This window comes from Macaca fascicularis, chromosome 2 (assembly GCF_037993035.2).
Source record: "Macaca fascicularis isolate 582-1 chromosome 2, T2T-MFA8v1.1".
Lineage (NCBI taxonomy): Eukaryota > Metazoa > Chordata > Mammalia > Primates > Cercopithecidae > Macaca > Macaca fascicularis.
Window position 1 is genome coordinate 107,791,318 of NC_088376.1, and position 19,903 is coordinate 107,811,220.

General features: G+C 47.8%; 1 protein-coding gene across 1 annotated transcript in view; it reads left to right on the forward strand.

Moving 5' to 3' along the window:
- Nucleotides 1-19,903, forward strand: part of TGM4 (transglutaminase 4) — a 30,980-nt gene that overhangs the window by 8,332 nt on the left and 2,745 nt on the right. Inside the window, exons 5-13 of the mRNA XM_045385283.3 lie at nt 902-1,020; nt 4,037-4,144; nt 8,830-9,004; nt 9,099-9,237; nt 11,170-11,273; nt 14,222-14,473; nt 17,349-17,627; nt 18,217-18,386; nt 18,529-18,665. Coding sequence (XP_045241218.2) covers nt 902-1,020; nt 4,037-4,144; nt 8,830-9,004; nt 9,099-9,237; nt 11,170-11,273; nt 14,222-14,473; nt 17,349-17,627; nt 18,217-18,386; nt 18,529-18,665 — 1,483 coding nt within the window. The remainder of the gene's footprint in view (nt 1-901; nt 1,021-4,036; nt 4,145-8,829; nt 9,005-9,098; nt 9,238-11,169; nt 11,274-14,221; nt 14,474-17,348; nt 17,628-18,216; nt 18,387-18,528; nt 18,666-19,903) is intronic.

The following is a 19,903-nucleotide window of genomic DNA, read 5'->3' on the forward strand; positions in this document are numbered from 1 at the left end:
GTCACTTGATTTTATCATGTTCTTTATAACATTGTTTTCTCTCCAGTACAAGATCCAGTCTAGAGTCACATTTTACATACAGTTACGTTTCTTTACCTCCTTTAATCTGGAACAATTTCTTAGTCTTTGTCTTTTTGACATATTTTTGAGGACTAGAAGTCCCCCTTTTTAACAGATCATTCGTCATTTGGGTCTGATGATTCATCATCTTTAGATTCAGGTTACGCAGTCCTTGCTGGATATTATGTAAACGATATGTCCTTCTTGGAAAATCATATCTGGAGGCACACAATGTCTGCGTGCCCCTCATTGGGAATGTTAAATGTGATCATTTGGTCAAGGTGTTGTCCAGTTTTTCTGCTATATAATTACTATCTTTTTCTTTGTAATGTGGACACATTAAAGACCGTCCAAACATCCTGATCCTTATCAAAATTCTCCACCCCTAGATTTAGCATCCACTGATGGTTCTTGCTTCAACCATTCTTCTCTGTGATGGTTGCACAGTGATTTTCCAAGGCCAGCTCTCTACCATGTTTACCTGCTAGCCCCTGGCATTTGCTGTAGGCAGAGCCCTCCCTTCACCCCCATCTACCTCTCTCTCTCTACCATCTGTATGGACTCATGGACTCTCTCTTACTTTTCAGTGGTTTATGATTCATCCTTTTCTTAACTCATGCTTAAATTGCTCCAGATTTTCCCAGGGGAAACCCCCTACAGCTGGCTCAGGAAGTTCTTTTGGATACTTTCCCTCCTGCTCACCTCCCTCCCCCCAACATTGGGTGTTCCAAGCTCCTCACAAAGACCTTAAAGCTCCCTCAGCACAGACAGTCCCCAGTGGCAAGCCTGCCCCTGTCCCAGGGCAGACTGTAACCTCTGTGGATGTGTGGTCTTGCTTCAGAGGACACGGTTTTCATGCCTGACGAGGACGAGCGCAAAGAGTACATCCTCAACGACACAGGCTGCCATTACGTGGGGGCTGCCAGAAGTATCAAATACAAACCCTGGAACTTTGGTCAGGTAATGATTTGCCGTCCTGTGGCTGGACCAGGCCCCATCTGTTAGACCACCCTTTTGGTTGGGTAGTAGCCAGTAAAGGTTCTGGAGAAAGGGTTGTGAACCTCAGGTCAAACGCCAGCCTCATACGGGTGAAACTTGGCCAGAGAGGGGTGACCTGCCTAGGCTGCACAGATGGGGTGGAGTCCTGGGCAGAAACCCTCCCACGAGGACCACCCATGGCCTTTCTCACCCACCCCAAGGCTCTCTCCTACCCCCCACGGCTCTCTCCCACCCCCCACGGCTCTCTCCCACCCCCCACGGCTCTCTCCCACACACCACCCCCGCCACATGGCTCTCTCCCACCCCCCATGGCTCTCTCCCAACCCCCACAGCTCTCTCCCACCCCCCATGGCTCTCTCCCACCCCCCACGGCTCTCTCCCACCCCGCCACGGCTCTCTCCCACACACCACCCCCGCCACATAGCTCTCTCCCACCCCCCATGGCTCTCTCCCAACCCCCACGGCTCTCTCCCATCCCCCACCACGGCTCTCTCCCACACACCACCCCCGCCACATGGCTCTCTCCCACCCCTCATGGCTCTCTCCCATGCCACACGGCTCTCTCCCACCCCCCATGGCTCTCTCCCATGCCACAAGGCTCTCTCCCACCCCCCATGGCTCTCTCCCATGCCACAAGGCTCTCTCCCACCCCCCATGGCTCTCTCCCATCCCCTGCCTCCCAGTGTATTTACCGAAGAACCAAGCACTGTTACAAGGAAGCCCTGTTACAATTAGAATGTTGGTGTTGACAAAGAGCTTTTAAACGCGAGGGAGAGTTTTTCAGAGACTTGTGTGGAGGCCTCTGCTGAGTGGAGGGCCAATGCCTTCGTGCAGCCATGAGGCAGGAGAAGCTGGGGTGTGAGGACGTCAGACACCAGATGCTTCCCACCTCCCCTCCCCTCAGATTTGGCAACAACAAGCTCCTGGGAAATGCCAGGCATTTCACAGCTGCCTGAATTTCTCCTCTTCCCCGGGGTCTGGACACCTAGGACAGGGCGGAAGCAGGGACAAGGGAGGAGGGACTCTGAGCTGGCGAGGCTCATGCTGTGTGCTCTGTGCAAGGTGCGCCCTGCGTGCCCTCTCCACCCTCACTCATTCCTATAAGGCCCTCAGCATCCTATCCTTACACATGAGGACCAGAGGGAAATGAAATGGGAGGGAGTAGCTGGCAAGGAAACAGTCAAATGAACCACAGGAGGGATAGGGAAGAAGGAATCACCTGAATCCTAGGGGGTTTCCCCTCTTAGAAAATCAAGGGGTGGGCGGGGCGTGGTGGCTCACACCTACAATCCCTGCACGTTGGGAGGCCGAAGCAGGCAGATCACGAGGTCCGGAGATCGAGACCATCCTGGTTAACATGGTGAAACCCCGTCTCTGCTAAAAATACAAAAAATTAGCCTGGCGTCGTGGCATGTACCTGTAATCCCAGCTACTTGAGAGGCTGAGGCAGGAGAATCACTTGAACCCAGGAGATGGAGGTTGCAGAGAGCCGAGATCACACCATTGCACTCCAGCTTGGGTGACAGAGTGAGACTCCATCTCAAACAAGCAAACAAAAAAGAAAAATAGAAAATCAAGGGGTGATTTTAAGAAGCCCAAAGAGTGACTGGGTATGGAGGCTCGCATCTGTAATCTCAGCACTTTGGGAGGCCAAGGTGGGAGGCTGGCTTGAGGCCAGGAGTTCTAGGCCAGCATGGGCAACACAGGGATACCTGGTCTCTACAAAAAATAAACAAATTAGCTGGGCATGGTGCTGCATGCCTGTAGTCCCAGGCAGAGCTGCGGGGAGGGGGACTGCAGTTGGAGAGGGAGGTGGGTGGATCACTTGAGTCCAGAAGGCTAAGTCTTCAGTGAGCGGTGATTGTGCCACTGTCCTGTAGCGTGGGCAACAGAGCAAGACCCTCTCTCAAAAAAATAAAAAATTAAATAAAAATAGAAAGAACCTCAAAGAATTGTAACCACAAAACTCCCCCAGACTCCTTCTGGAACATAAACATTATGGTCCATTCCTTTTATTTTGGTAGTTTTTCCCCTCAGGTTACAAAAGTAACATATGTACTTCAACTCTGTAAATATACAGATATTTACAGATAATCACAGCTATTGAATCATCCAGTTTAGATAGCAGATTTTATGGGATATAAATGATATCTTGATAAAGTGGCTTACAGTAAATAGAATTTCAAAAGTAATGTGCTTATCACAAAAGACTTAGGAAATACAGAAATGTGGAAAGAAAATAAAATTATTCATAACTTCCTCCCTCAGTGATAACGACTTAACGTTTTAGTGTATTTTATTCTTTTATCTATTACTAAGGCTTACATAGTTGTAATGCTATTTGTGCACAACTTCGTAGCCTGTTTCATTATTTATTTATTTTTATTATTATTATTTTTTTGAGACAGAGTTTTGCTCTTGTTGCCCAGGCTGGAGTGCAATGGCGCTATCTTGGCTCACCGCAACTTCCGCCTCATGGGTTCAAGCAATTCTCCTGCCTCAGCTTCCCGAGTAACTGGGATTACAGGCACGCACCCCCATGCCCGGCTAATTTTGTATTTTTAGTAGAGACAGAGTTTCTCCATGTTGGTCAGGCTGGTCTTGAGCTCCCGACCTCAGGTGATCCACCTGCATCAGCCTCCCAAAGTGTTGGGATTACAGGCGTGAGCCACCATGCCCAGCCTGTTTCGTTTATTTAACTTGATTACAAAGGAATTTCCCCATGGTATTAAAAACTTGTACTTCCTTTTAGTGGCTGCATGCTATAGCTCTATAAACTTACTTAACTATTGCCCTGTGGCAGGACATTTAAATGGTTTCTAGTTTTCAATGCTGTGGTGGACTTTTTTATGAGACTGTAGGCAGGGGAGATGGGTTACGCTACAGGGTGGCTGTGACATGCAAATTAGGTGGTATGTGTTAAGTTTCTGACGCAGGGCAAAGTCTTAACTGCCTCTTTCTTCATTTCCTGAAATAGTTTGAGAAAAATGTCCTGGACTGCTGCATTTCCCTGCTGACTGAGAGCTCGCTCAAGCCCACAGATAGGAGGGATCCTGTGCTGGTGTGCAGGGCCATGTCTGCTATGGTAGGTGTGGAAAGCCTGGGCTGATGCTGTCCTGTACTTGCCGATTGCTCAGCCGTTTTCTGTTTTTCCCGGGCTAGACTGGAAGCTCTTTGAAGTACACCACAGTGCTATGGCCAGTCAACTGTTCAAAACTATTAAGAAATAGACATTGCTGAAATCTGTTCTGAGTGCAGGTTTTCAAGTCAGATCTGAGTCTGAACCCCAGCCCTGCCACTTATGGGCCGATCTTAGGTGTAAATGGCTTCACCTGTCTGAGCCTCAGTTTCCCCATCTGCAAAATGATAATACAGAAGGTTCTCTTTCTACCTGCAAGCTGGGCTCCAGTTGGGTGAGCAAACTGGTCCAGTTCACTTGGGACTTTTCTGGCTTTAGCACTGAGAATACTGTGTTCCAGGAAACCTCTCAGCCTTGGGCGAGCAGGATGGTTGGTCACTCTATTCCGCCTGGCCTCTTGGAAGTCAGTTTGTTCAGAGTAGCAGTTCTCAAATATTTTGGTCTCAAGACCCCTTTGCACATTTAAAAATTATTGAGGACCCCAAATAAGTTGTGTTTATATGGTTTATATTTACCAATATTTACTGTATTAGAAATTAAAACTGAAAAGTTTAAAACTATTTATTCTAAAAGAATAATTCCATTACAAGTTAACATTAATAATGTATTTTTACTTTTAAAAACCTATGTTTTTCAAAGCATAAAATATGTAGTGAGAAGAGTGGCATTGTTTTCCATTTTTGCAAATCTCTTTAATGTCTGGCTTGCTAGGAGTCAGCTGGGATTTCGTATCTGCTTCTGCGTTCGTTGTTTCAGTTGGAATATATGAACATCTGGCCTCACACAGATATGTAGATTTAAAAAGGCAGAGGCCAGCTGGGCGTGGTGGCTTATGCCTGTAATCCCAGCACTTTGGGAGGCCAAGGCAGGCAGATCATGAGGTCAGGAGATCAAGACTATCCTGGCTAACACGATGAAACCCCTTCTCTACTAAAAATACAAAAAGTTAGCCCAGTGTGGTGGCACACACCTGTAGTCCCAGCTACTGGGGAGGCTGAGGCAGGAGACTCACTTAAACCCGGGAGGCAGAGGTTGCAGTGAGCCAAGACCATGCCACTGTACTCCAGCCTGGGTGACAGAGCAAGACTCCATCTCAAAAAAAAAAAAAAAAAAAAAGCGGGGCCGGGGCAGGAATATTCCTGAAGCTCCATAAGTGGCAGTTTCTTAAAGTTTGTTGCAATGTGGAATCTGAAACCACAATTTTTCATCCTTTGTACACTTAGGAGAGAATGAGAGTGAAGAAGGCAAATATTACCTTGGGATTATTATGCAAATAGTTTTGATCACAGACCTTGGAACTCCCACGGATCTCCCAATACCAATGAGGACCTCTCTCCAAAGGTCCACTGAGTTCAGTCAAATGGCTGCTCTTGCCATCTGTGGGAGGCAGGCAGATATATGTTCATCTCCAGGAGAGTCTGTGAGCTGAACTGCTGTGACAGACGGATCTTAAGTAGGGGCCCTTGAAATGCCCTCCTTGCAGAATGACTGTGAGCCTGTGCCTGTTGCACGTGGTTTGCCTCATAAATGCTAGGGCTCCTGTTCCCCTGCACCCTAGGGGCTGGTAGGATTACCGGGGGCCCTCACACTGACCCTCTTGGGCACAGGAGTCCACCATGCCTGCTCTTCCCCCCTCACCCCCATGCTGGTATGTTCATTCTCTAGCCCAGGGGCCAGCAGGTGGCCAGGCTGGACACTGAGAGAGAACAAGTAAAGGAGACCAAGTCATTAGCAGGCAGAACTTGCCATGAGGGGCTCTAGTTCTCAGTGGTGCAGGTGGACTTGCACATACCTGGCTGCTTCTCCTTTCAAGCTCTGTGACTCTGGACAAGATTCTAAACCTCTCTGGGCTTCTGTTATCTCATCTTTTGGGTGATTATGGGGTCTCAATAACACACAACAGTGCCCAGCCCAAGGTCTGACACACTTTGGGCCCATGAGTAGCCTATTCCCAGGTCATTCTTACGAGTGTTGGGGTTTGGGAAGCAATGGGCTAAGCCACTGCTTGTTTCAATGATGAGGAAACCAGCCAGGGGAGAAGGGGCAGTTGGCCAAAGACTGCACAGTGAAGTGGTGGTTGAGCCAGTTCTGCTGACTCCTGGTGCAGTGCTCCTTCCTAATGCCCTCCCAGCCACCTCCTCAGGCTGGGAGGCAAGCATGGGCAATTCAGAACTCCAAGGTATTCCAGGAGTCACTTCCAAAATTAGGTTACTGCAGATTAGCTTCCATGCTCAGGAGTCTGAGAACCCCAGCCCGCTTCAGAGACCCTCCCCATTCCAGGTTCCCTATAAAGGTTGCCCCTTAACTCCTAGAAGTTCGTGGCTATCCATGGGCCTCCCGGATCTGTGAATTTCTGACTAGCAGGCAGAGCTTCTGGCAGGGCCGCCTAAAAGACGACTCCCACACCAGGCAGGGAACCTCGGCAGGGCAGTGAGTGCATTCATTATCCATTGCTAAGTAACAAGTTACCCCAAGACACTGTGGCTGAAACAACAAACATCCATTATCTCCCATGTCTGTGGGTCAGGAATCCAGATGTGGTTTAGCTGAATGTTCTGGCTCAAGATCTCTGGGGGAGGACCTACTTCCAGGCTCACTCACCTGGCTGTGAGCAGCCTCAGCTCAGGGCAGCTCACAGCACGGCAGCCAGCTTCCATCAGAGTGAGCAAGTAAGAGGGGGGCGCCCAGGCTGGAAGACACAGCCTTTGTCACCTCATTTCAGAAGTGACAGCCATCACTTTTGCTGCATTCTGTTGGTCAGAAGTGAGTCGCTGGGTCTAGGAAAGGGGATTACTGGGGGCCATCTCGGTGACTGCCTACCACACCTGGGCATAGGAATGTGCTTTGTTCCGCAGGGGGTAGAGCTTCATGCATCAGGAGTTTTGAAAGTACTGATGTCCTTTGGGCTCAGCGTCACTCCCCTTCTTTCCCTATCTCCTCCCTCCCTTACATTGCTCTATAGACGGCTTGGGTCTAGCAGGCGCTGACAGGCTGGGGCCACTCAATTTCGCAGGAGGACACAGAAGCTGGACCAGATCAGTGGCTGGGTGACAGTTAAGATAGGAGGTGTGTTTCCTGCTTTGCCTAGGACCCTTGCCTGTCTCTCTTTCATCTGTTTTCATTCCGTCTGACCACTCTGGAGTCTGGGGGTGGCCTCTGCTCTCTCTCTGATTTTGATGAATGAAGAGGCTTGTCCAGCCACAGGACCTGAGAGGTCATGAGAGGCCCAGGCCACACCGTTGTTTGAGACTTCTTGTAAATTTTTTTTTTTTTTTTTTTTTTGAGACGGAGTCTCGCTCTGTCGCCCAGGATGGAGTGCAGTGGCCGGATCTCAGCTCACTGCAAGCTCCGCCTCCCGGGTTCACGCCATTCTCCCGCCTCAGCCTCCCGAGTAGCTGGGACTACAGGCGCCCGCCACCTCGCCCGGCTAGTTTTTTTTTTTTTTTGTAATTTTTAGTAGAGACGGGGTTTCACCGTTTTAGCCAGGATGGTCTCGATCTCCTGACCTCGTGATCCGCCCGTCTCGGCCTCCCAAAGTGCTGGGATTACAGGCTTGAGCCACTGCGCCCGGCCAGAAACTTCTTGTAAATTAAAACTGAACAAACCCCCAAACAGGATTCAGAAATTGTGGCATACTATAAGGGTTTTAGTTTAACAAATGGACATCTTTAACATGCTGGGAAACATGAGGCGCTGTAATTGTGCTTTTCACAAGGCATAACGGGGTTTGCAAAGGATGTTAGTGTGCAGGCCAGGAGGGGATGGGTGGATGTGGTCAAAGTCAGGCCACCACCAGATCAAAGATTTGTGACTGTGTCACTTTTCATGTTTTCGGAGGGCTCCTCTGCACCTGCCTCTACAACCTTCTTTAGAGATTCTGTTAAGTGCTTTCAAAGGTGAACTCACAAGCTTTGTCCTCTCTCTGGTTTTAATAAGGTGGAAAGGATCGTCCAGCCAGGGCTCCTCAGGGGTTCAGAGAGGTGCAGGCCACTGACAATTTAAAAATGGAAGATGCCAAAACAGGCACAGACTTAACTCAGGTCATCCTCAAAACAACCTAAAGGGACTGGGCATAGTGACTCACGCCTGTAATCCCAGCACTTTGGGAGGCTGAGACAGTTGGATTGCTTGAGCTCAGGAGTTTGAGACCAACCTGGCCAAAATGGTGAAACCCCGTCTCTACGAAAAACTACAAAAATTAGCCAAGTGTGGTGGCGTGCGCCTGTAGTCCCAGTTACCTGGGTGGCTGAGGCAGGAGGATCACCTGAGCCCAGGAAGTTGAGGCTGCAGTGAGCCGAGCTCACACCACTGTACTCCAGCCTGGGCTACAGAGCAAGATCCTCTCTCAAAACACAAACAAAACCAACCTAAATGTAGGTGTCGTAATGATCATCATTTTACAAGGGAGGAAACTGAGGCACAGAGCAGTGAGCATCCTCCCTGGTCACTCACACAACTGACATGCTCCTTGGCCCTTCTTGGTACCCTGCCTGTTCTGGATAGCCCGTGTCCTCCAAGTGCTCTGAGACATTGTGAGGTGTCCACTTTGGGGGCTGGGTGGCCAAGCTGGGCTGGCAGCACCGTGTTCTTCTGAGGAGTGGACACTGACCCCACCCCTATGTGTGTGGCAGATAAACTTTGAGAAAGGCCAAGGCGTGCTCGTTGGGAACTGGACTGGGGACTACCAAGATGGCACAGCCCCATACAAGTGGACAGGCAGCGCCCCAATCCTGCAGCAGTACTACAGCACGAAGCAGGCTGTGCGTTTCGGCCAGTGCTGGGTATTCGCTGGGATCCTGACTACAGGTAAGTGGGAGATGCAGGGGCTGAGAGGAGAGGTACCATGGGAGGGACTCCCAGCCCCCACAGTTGCCAACCACCGCACCTTGGATCATTTCAGTGCTGAGAGCGCTGGGCATCCCAGCACGCAGCGTGACAGCCTTTGATTCAGCTCATGACACTGAAAAGAACCTCACGGTGGACACCTATGTGAATGAGAATGGCGAGAAAATCACCAATATGAGCCGCGACTCTGTCTGGTAGGTTCCTCCTTCTCAACCTGCCCTGTCTCCTCCCAGGAACTTCCTTTTTTTCTTTTTAGAAACAGGGTCTCTTGCTAGGTTGCCCCTTCTGGTCTTGAACTGGTGTCAAGCAGTCCTCCTGCCTTAGCCTCCCAGGTAGCTGTGATTCCAAGTGCAAGCCACCATGCCTGGCATCCCAGGAGATTTCTAGCCCAAGCCCAGTCTCCAGGACCTCCCAGCCCAGAGATTCTGCTGAGCTGTGGGACCCCTTCAACCTCCCTCAGAGACTGATTCAAGTTGTAGGCCAATGCTCACTGCTCCTGAAATTCAATATTTTTCAACATTTGGCCTTGGACAATCTGTGCTGGAATCACCTGGGGGTGATTGTTTTAAAATGCAGATTCCTGGCCGGGCACGGTGGCGCATGCCTGTAATCCCAGCACTTTGGGAGGCCGAAGTGGGTGGATCACGAGGTCAGGAGATCGAGACCATCCTGGCCAATATGGTGAAACCCCATCTGTACTAAAAATACAAAAATTATCTGGGCCTGGTGGTGCGTGCCTGTAATCCCAACTACTTGGTAGGCTAAGGCAGGAGAATCACTTGAACCTGGGAGGTAGAGGTTGCAGTGAGCCGAGATCGCGCCATTGCACTCCAGCCTGGTGACAGAGCTAGACTCCCTCCCAACAACAACAACAACAAATGCAGATTCCTGTACTGGAGCTTTTGCCTCTACAGGGGAAGGGCCAGGAATCTGAAGTTCATGTTAGCACTTGGCCCAGGAGATCTGATATATACCACTGTTTGAGAACTTTTGACGTAACCGGTACCCACTGGCCAGCATGAAGCTTATGTCCTTTGTTCTCTGATCCAGAGCACATGGGCCCCTTGCAAGCTAAAAGTGACCACAAGATAGAAAAGGGAGAATGAGAAGTTGCAGAGGGAGTAGACGGGGTGGGAAGGTCAGGGCATGATTACAAATTCCCGAGGCATTTCAGTTGAAGTTGGAGCCTTACAGATTTTATTTAAATACTGCTGAGATGTTCTAGTTCATGTACCAAGACAAGAAAAAACAGGAAGACTTGGAACTTTTGGAAAGGAGGCACTAACCAGTATTATTTGTAGATGATATACAGTTGACCCTTGAACAGCATGGGTTTGAACTGTGCAGGTTCACTCATAGGCAGATTTTTTCAACTGAGTACAGGTGTATTTGTGGGATGTGAAACCTGCCTATACTGAGATCTGACTTTTCCTATATACACGTTCCACAGGGCCAACTGCAGGACTTGAGTGTGTATGGATTTGGGTATACTCAGGGGTCCTGGAACCAATCCCCTGTAGATAGTGAGAAACGACTGTTAATTTTCTAGCTAGAAAACCAAGAGCACCAACTTAAAAATAGCAAGATTTAATATGAGAATTCAGAGACTGGCCAGTTACAAAGTTGCTGATCCACCAAATCAGAATCCCAGCAAATTGAATACATTCATTGAATGAATGAAATAACAGTTGTAATCTTTTACTAGGCTGTGACTGCACAGCCTAGTGCATTTCACCCATTCGTTCAGGAAAAGTTTATTAGGTATCTGTTATGTTTCAAACACTGCAGATGTCAAGACAGATAAGATTTAGTTCTGCCTTGAGTTCACCACCTCTAATGGTGAAGACTCCCAGGTTCTTTGAGATCCATAGGCACGGTGAGGGTCTCATGAGGTTCCTCCAGCCCTGCCCACTGCACACAGCTCTGTGCCCTGGGAGGCTTTCTGAGAGGCAGGTGGGACTCAGCGGTGGCCCCTTCCTTGCCAGTGTTGACAAAGGTTCCCAAACCCCTGAGAACAACTTCAGTGGTTCCCTGGTGATGAAGATGTCTCTGGCAATTTTGGCGTGTTTATCTCTAACTAGGTTTGTGGGTGGTCTGGGGTGGGGCCCGTTCCCAATTTGTGGCAGGAATTTCCACGTGTGGACGGATGCCTGGATGAAGCGACCGGATCTGCCCAAGGGCTATGACGGCTGGCAGGCTGTGGATGCAACGCCGCAGGAGCGCAGCCAGGGTGAGTGGGTGGCAGGAAGGCGCTGGGCATCCGTGATGCTCTCCTTACATGGCCCTGGGTTCTGTGGGTCTTGGGTACGCAGCCAAGCAGGTGGGGAAAGTTTTAATACAAATTTCCCAACACAAAAAGCATGCTCAGTCCTTCCTGCTATTCCCACTGAGCAGGGGCTTCAGTTTGCTGGCTATTTTTATGAAGTAATGCCAATGACAATACTGTTAAGAGCAATGAGATGGTAGCATTTAAGGGTTCCCTACTGCGTGCCATGCTCAGTACCAACATGATCCATTTTACTCACAACTAACCTTTCAAAGTAGGTTGTTACTATCCTCATTTTACAAATGAAGAAACTGAGGCTCAGGGAGGTGAAGTGAGTTGCCTGAGGTCACACAGATCCACGAGGCTGGACCCGGATTCAGCCCAAGTCAGACATAATGGGGATGCTTATCTCAATTGGTTATGGGTTACCAACTCCTGGGTAAGACAGTGGCCCCTTATAGCTGGAAGGACCTTGCCAGGGGAGGGAGGGTGTCTTTGTACAGCTGGGGAAACAGGCACGGGTTTGGTCTGAGGTCACTTGGAAAATCTGTGGAATCAAGTTATCTTTATTTTAAATTGTGAGTCCTAGTACTAAAGACAAAGTCAGCCCAGTAAAGGGAAAATAGATTAGCTCAATAGTTCTCAAATTTTTTAAAATTATTCATTTATTTATTTGGAGACAGAATCTCACTCTGTTGCCCAGGCTGGAGTGCAGTGGTGCAATCTCGGTTCACTGCAACCTCTGCCTCCCAGATTTAAGCAATTTTCTTGTCCCAGTTTCCTGAGTAGCTGGGATTACAGGTGCACGCCACCATGCCTGGCTAATTTTTTAATTTTTAGTAGAGACAGGCTTTACCATATTGGTCAGGCTGGTCTCGATCTCCTGACCTCAGGTGATCCACCTGCCTTGGCCTCCCAAAGTGTTGGGATTACAGGTGTGAGCCACCGTGCCTGGCCTTTACTTATTTATTTATTTAGAGACGGAGTTTCACTCTTGTTGCCCAGGCTGGAGTGCAATGGTGCAATCTTGGCTCACTGCAACCTCTGCCTCCTTGGTTCAAGTGATCCTCCTGCCGCAGCCTCCTGAGTAGCTGGGATTACAGGTACCTGCCGCCATGCCTGACTAATTTTTTGTATTTTTAGTAGAGATGGGGTTTCACCATGTTGGCCAGGCTTGTCTCAACCTCCTGACTTCAGGTGATCTGCCTGCTTCAGCCTCCCAAAGTGCTGGGATTACAGGTGTGAACCACCTCAGCCAGCCTCAAACTTTTTTTTTTTTTGGAAAAAAGCAGTCCGACTGCTCAGAAGGAAACTTTGTGTGCCACCTCGTAATGTAAAGTAGAACTGCTCCAGCTGAAGTGTGCTCAGGGACCAGCCAGCCCCTCCCTGACACCTCTGCCTCACTCCTGCAGCCCCTGAAGTAGATGTCTCTCAAGGTTCTTCTAGGAATAAGTCATAGTTTGGCTGTGAACCTCATCCCAAGGATAGCAAATTCATCTGCCCACAGAGCCACAGAGTGAACAGGGCTGTCTACTTGGGAAGATGGGGACCTAGAGACATGAGCATGCAGATCCCCAAAGGCATTCAGGTTAAAATTTAAACATACTTTGCAGGCCTCACACCCCTCAGTGTGGGACTCCTGATTCCTCCAGCTGCAGTGTGAGCCCACATGGCCCTGAGGCAAAAAGTGCTGTTAAAAGTGAAAACAGCCTCCATGTTTCTCCAAAGAAAAGGCATTGCCCTTATAATAGGGGGTGAGGGTGGTGGGAGGTGGCCCCCAGAGGTGGGAGGAGCAGGTGATATGCCCATATCCCCCTATACTCTGCAGGAAGATTCTCAGCAGGGCAATGTTGAGGGCTCTTTCCGTCCAGGGAGTCTAAGTAGCATTTGCTGAGGTGGGACAGTAGCCATGGCAACCAGGCAGTGAGTACCCCAGTGCCACTATCTGCCTGAGAGGCAGAGGAAGCCCTGTTCCCTGGCCAGAAAAGAGGCCTTAAAAGCCCACCTAACCTGCTCACTTTATAGATAAGGCCAGAGAGGGAGGGTGGGGATGCCCAAGGTTAGTCAACAACTTAGGAGAAGAACCAGTATTAGATTAGGAGACCAGTTATCCTGAGTCCTAGTCCTCCAATACACTGACTTCACAGGTTTGGCTGCCTTAAAGAGGCAAGGGGGAGGAGCCTGTGTGTTGAGGATTAAATAAAATAACAGAAGCAGAAACCCAATGCCCAGAATACAAGGGTGTGTAAAAACCAAAGCTACTACTGAGGAACTATCAACCAAGAGACTAATTCTCACTAAGTTGTCAATGACTAAAAGGGGAACTCTCTATCCCCATGCTAGAAATAAAAAGACAGCTCTTAAAAAAATAAATAAATAAAAAGACAGCTCTTAGAATGGAAATTTTCTTATTAGCCCAGATCCATAAGCAACAGCTTGCATTTGTTTTAGGCACAGGGCTAAGTACTTTGCCTGGATTATTTAATTTAATCTTTGCAATAGCCTTAGGAAGTAAGTGCAGTTTTTATTCTTAGTTTTCTAGGAAATGGAGCCACAGAGAGCTGAAATGACTTGCACAAGATCACATAGCTCCAAGGCATGATGCCAGGAATCAGACCCAGATTGTGTATCTCTGTGCTCTACTGGGGACTGATGTGCTGGGATGAGTTTAATAGGCAGTGTGACTTCCTATTACTGGGACGGAGGATTTCTGATACTCTTCAAGTCAAAGCTGAGATATGCCCCTCTTTTCAGAATAGTTAGGACAGCCTAGGAAATGAGCACCCAGATGCTTCTTGGGCAAAGTTTGCTTGCCAGTCCTGTTTGAGTTTGGGAATCATTGCTGCCACTGGGTCCAGGTTGGGTGGGCTGGGGAATCTTACTGAGAGTGACCACCTCTGGCTTCCCCTCAGGTGTCTTCTGCTGTGGGCCATCGCCACTGACCGCCATCCGCAAAGGTGACATCTTTATTGTCTATGACACCAGATTCGTCTTCTCAGAAGTGAATGGTGACAGGCTCATCTGGTTGGTGAAGATGGTGAATGGGCAGGAGGAGTTACACATAATTTCAATGGAGACCACAAGCATCGGGAAAAACATCAGCACCAAGGCAGTGGGCCAAGACAGGCGGAGAGATATCACCTACGAGTACAAGTATCCAGAAGGTGGCCAGCATCACAGGGCTCCTTCTAACTCAGCCCCTGAGTCACTCAGACCATGAAAATACTCAAGATTGGGGGTGGGCCTGGGCAACATGGTGAAACCCTGTCCCTACCAAAAAAAAAAAAAAAAAATTAGCCGGGTATGGTGGCATGTGCCTTTGGTCCCAGCTACTCAGGAGGCTAAGGTGGGAGGACTGCTTGAGCCAGGGAGGTTGAGGTTGCAGTGAGCTATGACCATGCCACTGCACTCCAGCCTGGGTGACAGAACAAGACCCTGTCTCAAACAAACAACAAAAAAACACAAATCCTAATTGAGGCCTTTGCATTGTTTGACCAGCTCATTCACCTTGCTAAGACTGTCCGTGCTCTCCAGTGCCCAGGAGATTAGACATCTTCTCAGCCTGGCTTTCTGGCCCCTGCAGAGCTGGCCTCTGGCTCCCTTCCTGAGCTCAAGTTCATCCCCTAGCCATGCTGCCTGCTGTTCCCTGAAAAGGCTGGCTACTTTCACCCCTGGCCAAACCTCTGCTTATGCTTTCCCCACCTGAACTGTCTCCTTTGCAATCTCTACTATCCACAGGCCAATACGCTGCCTCTGTTCTTGATGTGCCTCAATCTTACAGATTTGTATTTCCCCTGTGGCCCATTGGCTGTGGTTCCTGTACCACGTGGTAAGGAAAGGAAGACAACTCTATACAGCATCCTCAAAGGGTGCAAGAGTCCAGACAGGGGCAAACTGAAGATGGGATGTGATTAAGAGGAAGGCAGGAAATCATAAGGACTCATAGATGAGGGGGTAATTTGCTGTGCTATGGGATGGCAGATGGTACCCATGCAACTGGGGCTTTTCCCACCCTCCATTGCAGTACAGTTACAAGCAGGTCAGTTTGGACCCCTGGGTTGATTGTGAGCTTGCATAAAACCTTGCACAAGGTAGGCCTGCAATAAATATTTCTTCCATATAAATGGGGCAAGTGATGGCTACCAAGGCAGCTCAGGACAAACTGGAGATCTCCACTTTGATGTCTCTTTGTGTTCAGAGTGGATGTGGATGGAGAGCTTTGTAACCAAGCTCAGAAATTCCTGTCTTACAGCTGCTATATCTGAGATAAAATCTTATCCTCAGGGTTGTGTTGAAAATGAGCAAACTTGATTAAAAGCAATTAGGTCAGGAGTTTTTTTTGTTTTTGTTTTTTTTTTTTGGCAGGGTGACAGAAGTTCAGAGAGGGAGGGATATGATAGAGAGGGAGACCAGTGGTATCTGTCAACTGCTACACTTGATGGTGTCCCTCAGGTCTCTGAGGCTCTATTCTCTTTTCCTCATTGTTTTTCCTTTCTGTCTCTCAGACTAGATAATCTTATGACCTGTCTTCAAGTTTGCTGATTTTCCTGCAAGCTCTAATCTGCTATTATTGTACTTTTCAACTCCAGAATTTATATTTGGTTCTTTTTAAAAAATAATTTTAATCTCTCTCGATATTCTGTATTTGGCAAGCCATTTGTTCTCACGCCTTTTTTTAGTTCTTTGAATATATTTAAAATAACTAATTTAAAGTCTTTGTCTAGTAGGTTCAATGTCAGGGCTTCCTTAGGGACAGTTTTTATTGACTGTTTCCATGTTCCTCCCCTCCAACCCCCGCACCGCCATATATGGCCTATACTTTGTATGTTTTGTAATTTTTGGTTAAAAATTGGACATTTTAAAAAACATAATATGGCAACTCTAGAAATCAGATCCTGTCCCCCGTCCCAGGGTTGCTTTTGTTGTTGCTATTTGTTTAATGACTTCTGTGATGTAATTCCAGAAAGTCTGTAATCTTTCTTGTCCATGACCACTGAATTCTCTGCTCAGTTTGCTGAATGGTCAGCTAATGATTGGATGGATATTGCTTTAAATTCCTTGAATCATTAAGACTCCTAGCCTTTGGCAAGGGGCTCTGTGTACAAGTTGGGGTACATTTCATTGCTCTGGCAGGCAATTTATAATTCTGCCTTCACTTCTTGCTTGGGCAGAGCCTCAAGGTCAGCTAGAGGTGAGAGCTTAGAGCCTTATCAGATCTTTCTCAGACGGTCTAGATTTCCAGGATTCTGTCTGAGCTTTCCAAAGCCCCTATGGACATTTTGTTCCTCAGCTTTTCCTTTTAAGATTTTTGGTCGGCTTCTTTTCCCCTCAACTCCCTTCTTTTCCTTGTTGCCTTAGGAAACTGCAATTGTAAACAATTGCTGTAGGTTGGTTGTTTGTCTTAACAAATGCTCCAGGGAAAAGGCTGTTGGTAACGAGGGAGCTCTGAGTCAGGTCAATGAAGACAAACTCTGTGAATGAGGGTTTCCAGGGAATCGCCCTTAGGTGAATTAACAACAATTCTCTGGTAGTGGAGCTTTTAGGGAACTCCAAAACCATTCTGTCCCCTCCGGAGGTGGCTAGGCTGCTGGTTTTCACTGTGATTTGGTGCTGTTGGTTTTTGAGTCTACTGTGGAGCTGGAGAGAAGGGGAGATGGGAATCAGAATGCCACAAAACTATTCTTACTGAGATTGTGCTGTTTTACTTGAATAAATGCTCCTTAGATTATTATAAGCCTTTAGTTAATGTCAAGAGTTCTGAAAAAATTGATTTGATAATTTTTGCCAATGTTCTCATTGCTTTTATGGAAAAGCAGATTTTTGGAGGTCTTTTTTCTGCCATGTGCTGAAAAAAGTGCTATGTCAAAATGTGCTATTGCTTAGGAATGGGGATTTGAATGCTTCTCTCTGTGAATCTATAGCTCAGGAATGTCTCTGGAGTCCTGGCCATGCAGATGGGCTCCTTCTGCCACAGGGGTGGTTGGGACATTTGGCCCTTGAAGGAGCACCCAAAGGAAGCTGTCTTTGTGTCTCTTTCAGGCTCCCCTGAGGAGAGGCAGGTCATGGATCATGCCTTCCTCCTTCTCAGTTCTGAGAGGGAGCACAGACGACCTGTAAAAGAGAACTTTCTTCACATGTCGGTACAGTCAGATGATGCGCTGCTGGGAAACCCTGTTAATTTCACCGTGATTCTCAAAAGGAAGACTGCTGCCCTACAGAATGTCAACATCTCGGGCTCCTTTGAACTACAGTTGTACACCGGCAAGAAGGTGGCAAAACTGTGTGACCTCAATAAGACCTCGCAGATCCAAGGTCAAGGTACCAGAACCAGGGGGAGGAGAGGCCTCAAGTGAGCTCAGGGTCCCCACAATCTGAAATCCCTCTTCTCCTCTGTGGACAACTTCCATACGTTAACAAATTTTTGTGTGTGAGTTAACACAAACAAACATTTATTGAAAACCTACCCCTTGGTAGTCACAAGAAAGCCAGGCACAGAGGAAAAGTGGGCCAATAGACCACTGGACTAGGAGCCGGGGTCTATCGTAGAGCTATAAATTAGGGGTGCTGAAAGTGTCATGAGAAGTCTTCTGTGGTGGCAGAAATTTTAATCTCAGATGCCCAATCAAATCAATGATCATGAGTGCCCAGGGCACAGTGTTGGGAACAAGTGGGATGTCCTGATGACAATGGGTAATGTCTGTCATGCACTCAGGATGGAAGCTTGGAGAAATTGGCCAATTATTATTCCATCTTGAGCCCAACGTCTTGTTTTCTAAAGAGAGTATGGGACATGTCCCAGGTTATCCAGTTCAATTCATACAAAGTTAATCTAATTCTGTGCTTGATGAGGAAAACTCATGGGGCCTATGATGAATGACCTCTCCCCTCCACCCTGACTCTTTGGCAGTATCAGAAGTGACTCTGACCTTGGACTCCAAGACCTACATCAACAGCCTGGCTATATTAGATGATGAGCCAGTTATCAGAGGTTTCATCATTGCGGAAATTGTGGAGTCTAAAGAAATCATGGCCTCTGAAGTATTCGTGTCTTTCCAGTACCCTGAGTTCTCTGTAGAGGTGAGATTCCTGCAGGCCATAAAGGGCTCCTCCTGCCTGGAAGTTGGCCATGGAATGTGACGGGGTCCTTAAGAACCCTGAGGGTCCTTGGTTGGCTCATGCATATCTTCTCTCCCCATCTCTCCTCCCCACGCTACTACAGTTGCCTAACACAGGCAGAGTTGGCCAGCTACTTGTCTGCAATTGTATCTTCAGGAATACTCTGGCCATCCCTTTGACTGACGTTAAGTTCTCTTTGGAAAGCCTGGGCATCTCCTCACTACAGACCTCTGAACATGGGTGAGTCTGCCTGAGGTATTCTTACAAACAGAAATATACTTCTGGACATATATCTTGCACATGTGTGCATATTCTTGAGATGTGAATTCCCAGTATGGGGTCATAGGGTCAAAATGTAGATACATTTTGCTAGTGCCAAATTACTTTCAGAAAAGATTGCATCAATTTATGCTCTATCAACAGATCTTTTTGATTCTTGCCAATCTAGTGGTTAAGTAATCTCATTGCTTTACTTTGCATCTCTGATTATTTGTGAGGCTGAGTATTTCTTACATTAATTGACTCTCTCCTGTGAATTGCCTGTTCCTAACTTTTGTCCATTTTTCTACTGAGTCGTTTATTTTTTCATATTAGTATGGAGTCTTTACACAGTAAAGAGTGTTATGTGCTGTGAATTGTTTATAGCAGTTTGTATTTAAATTTTTAAATTTAATTTTTAATTTATTTATTTTGAGACAGAGTCTCACTTTGTCACCCAGGCTGGAGTGCAGTTACAGGATCTCAGCTCACTGCAACCTCCATCTGTCCCCAGGTTCAAGTGATTCTCTTGCCTTGGCCTCCTGAGTAGCTGGGATTACAGGCATGCGCCACCACACCTGGCTAATTTTTGTATTTTTAGTAGAGATGGGGTTTTCCCATATTGGCCAGCCTGGTCTTGAACTCCTGACCTCAGGTGATCTGCCCACCTTGGCCTCCCAAAGTGCTGGGATTACAGGCATGGGCCATCATGCCTGGCCAAACAGTTTGTATTTTTTTAAACACTAAGATGTCTTTCACCATTAGAACTTTTAAATTTTTTTTTTTTTTTTGAGACGGAGTCTCGCTCTGTCACCCAGGCTGGAGTACAGTGGCCGGATCTCAGCTTACTGCAAGCTCTGTCTCCCAGGTTTATGCCATTCTCCTGCCTCAGCCTCCCGAGTAGCTGGGACTACAGGCGCCCGCCACCTCGCCTGGCTAGTTTTTTTGTATTTTGTAGTAGAGATGGGGTTTCACCGTGTTAGCCAGGATGGTCTCGATCTCCTGACCTCGTGATCCGCCCGTCTCGGCCTCCCAAAGTGCTGGGATTACAGGCTTGAGCCACCGCGCCCGGCCATAGAAGTTTTAAATTTTAATGTAGTAAAATTTTTCAATCTTTTCCCTTACGGATACTGAATTTCTTTTCTTTTTTTTTTTTTTTTTTTGAGATGGAGTCTCGCTCTGTTGCCCAGGCTGGAGTGCAGTGGCTGGATCTCAGCTCA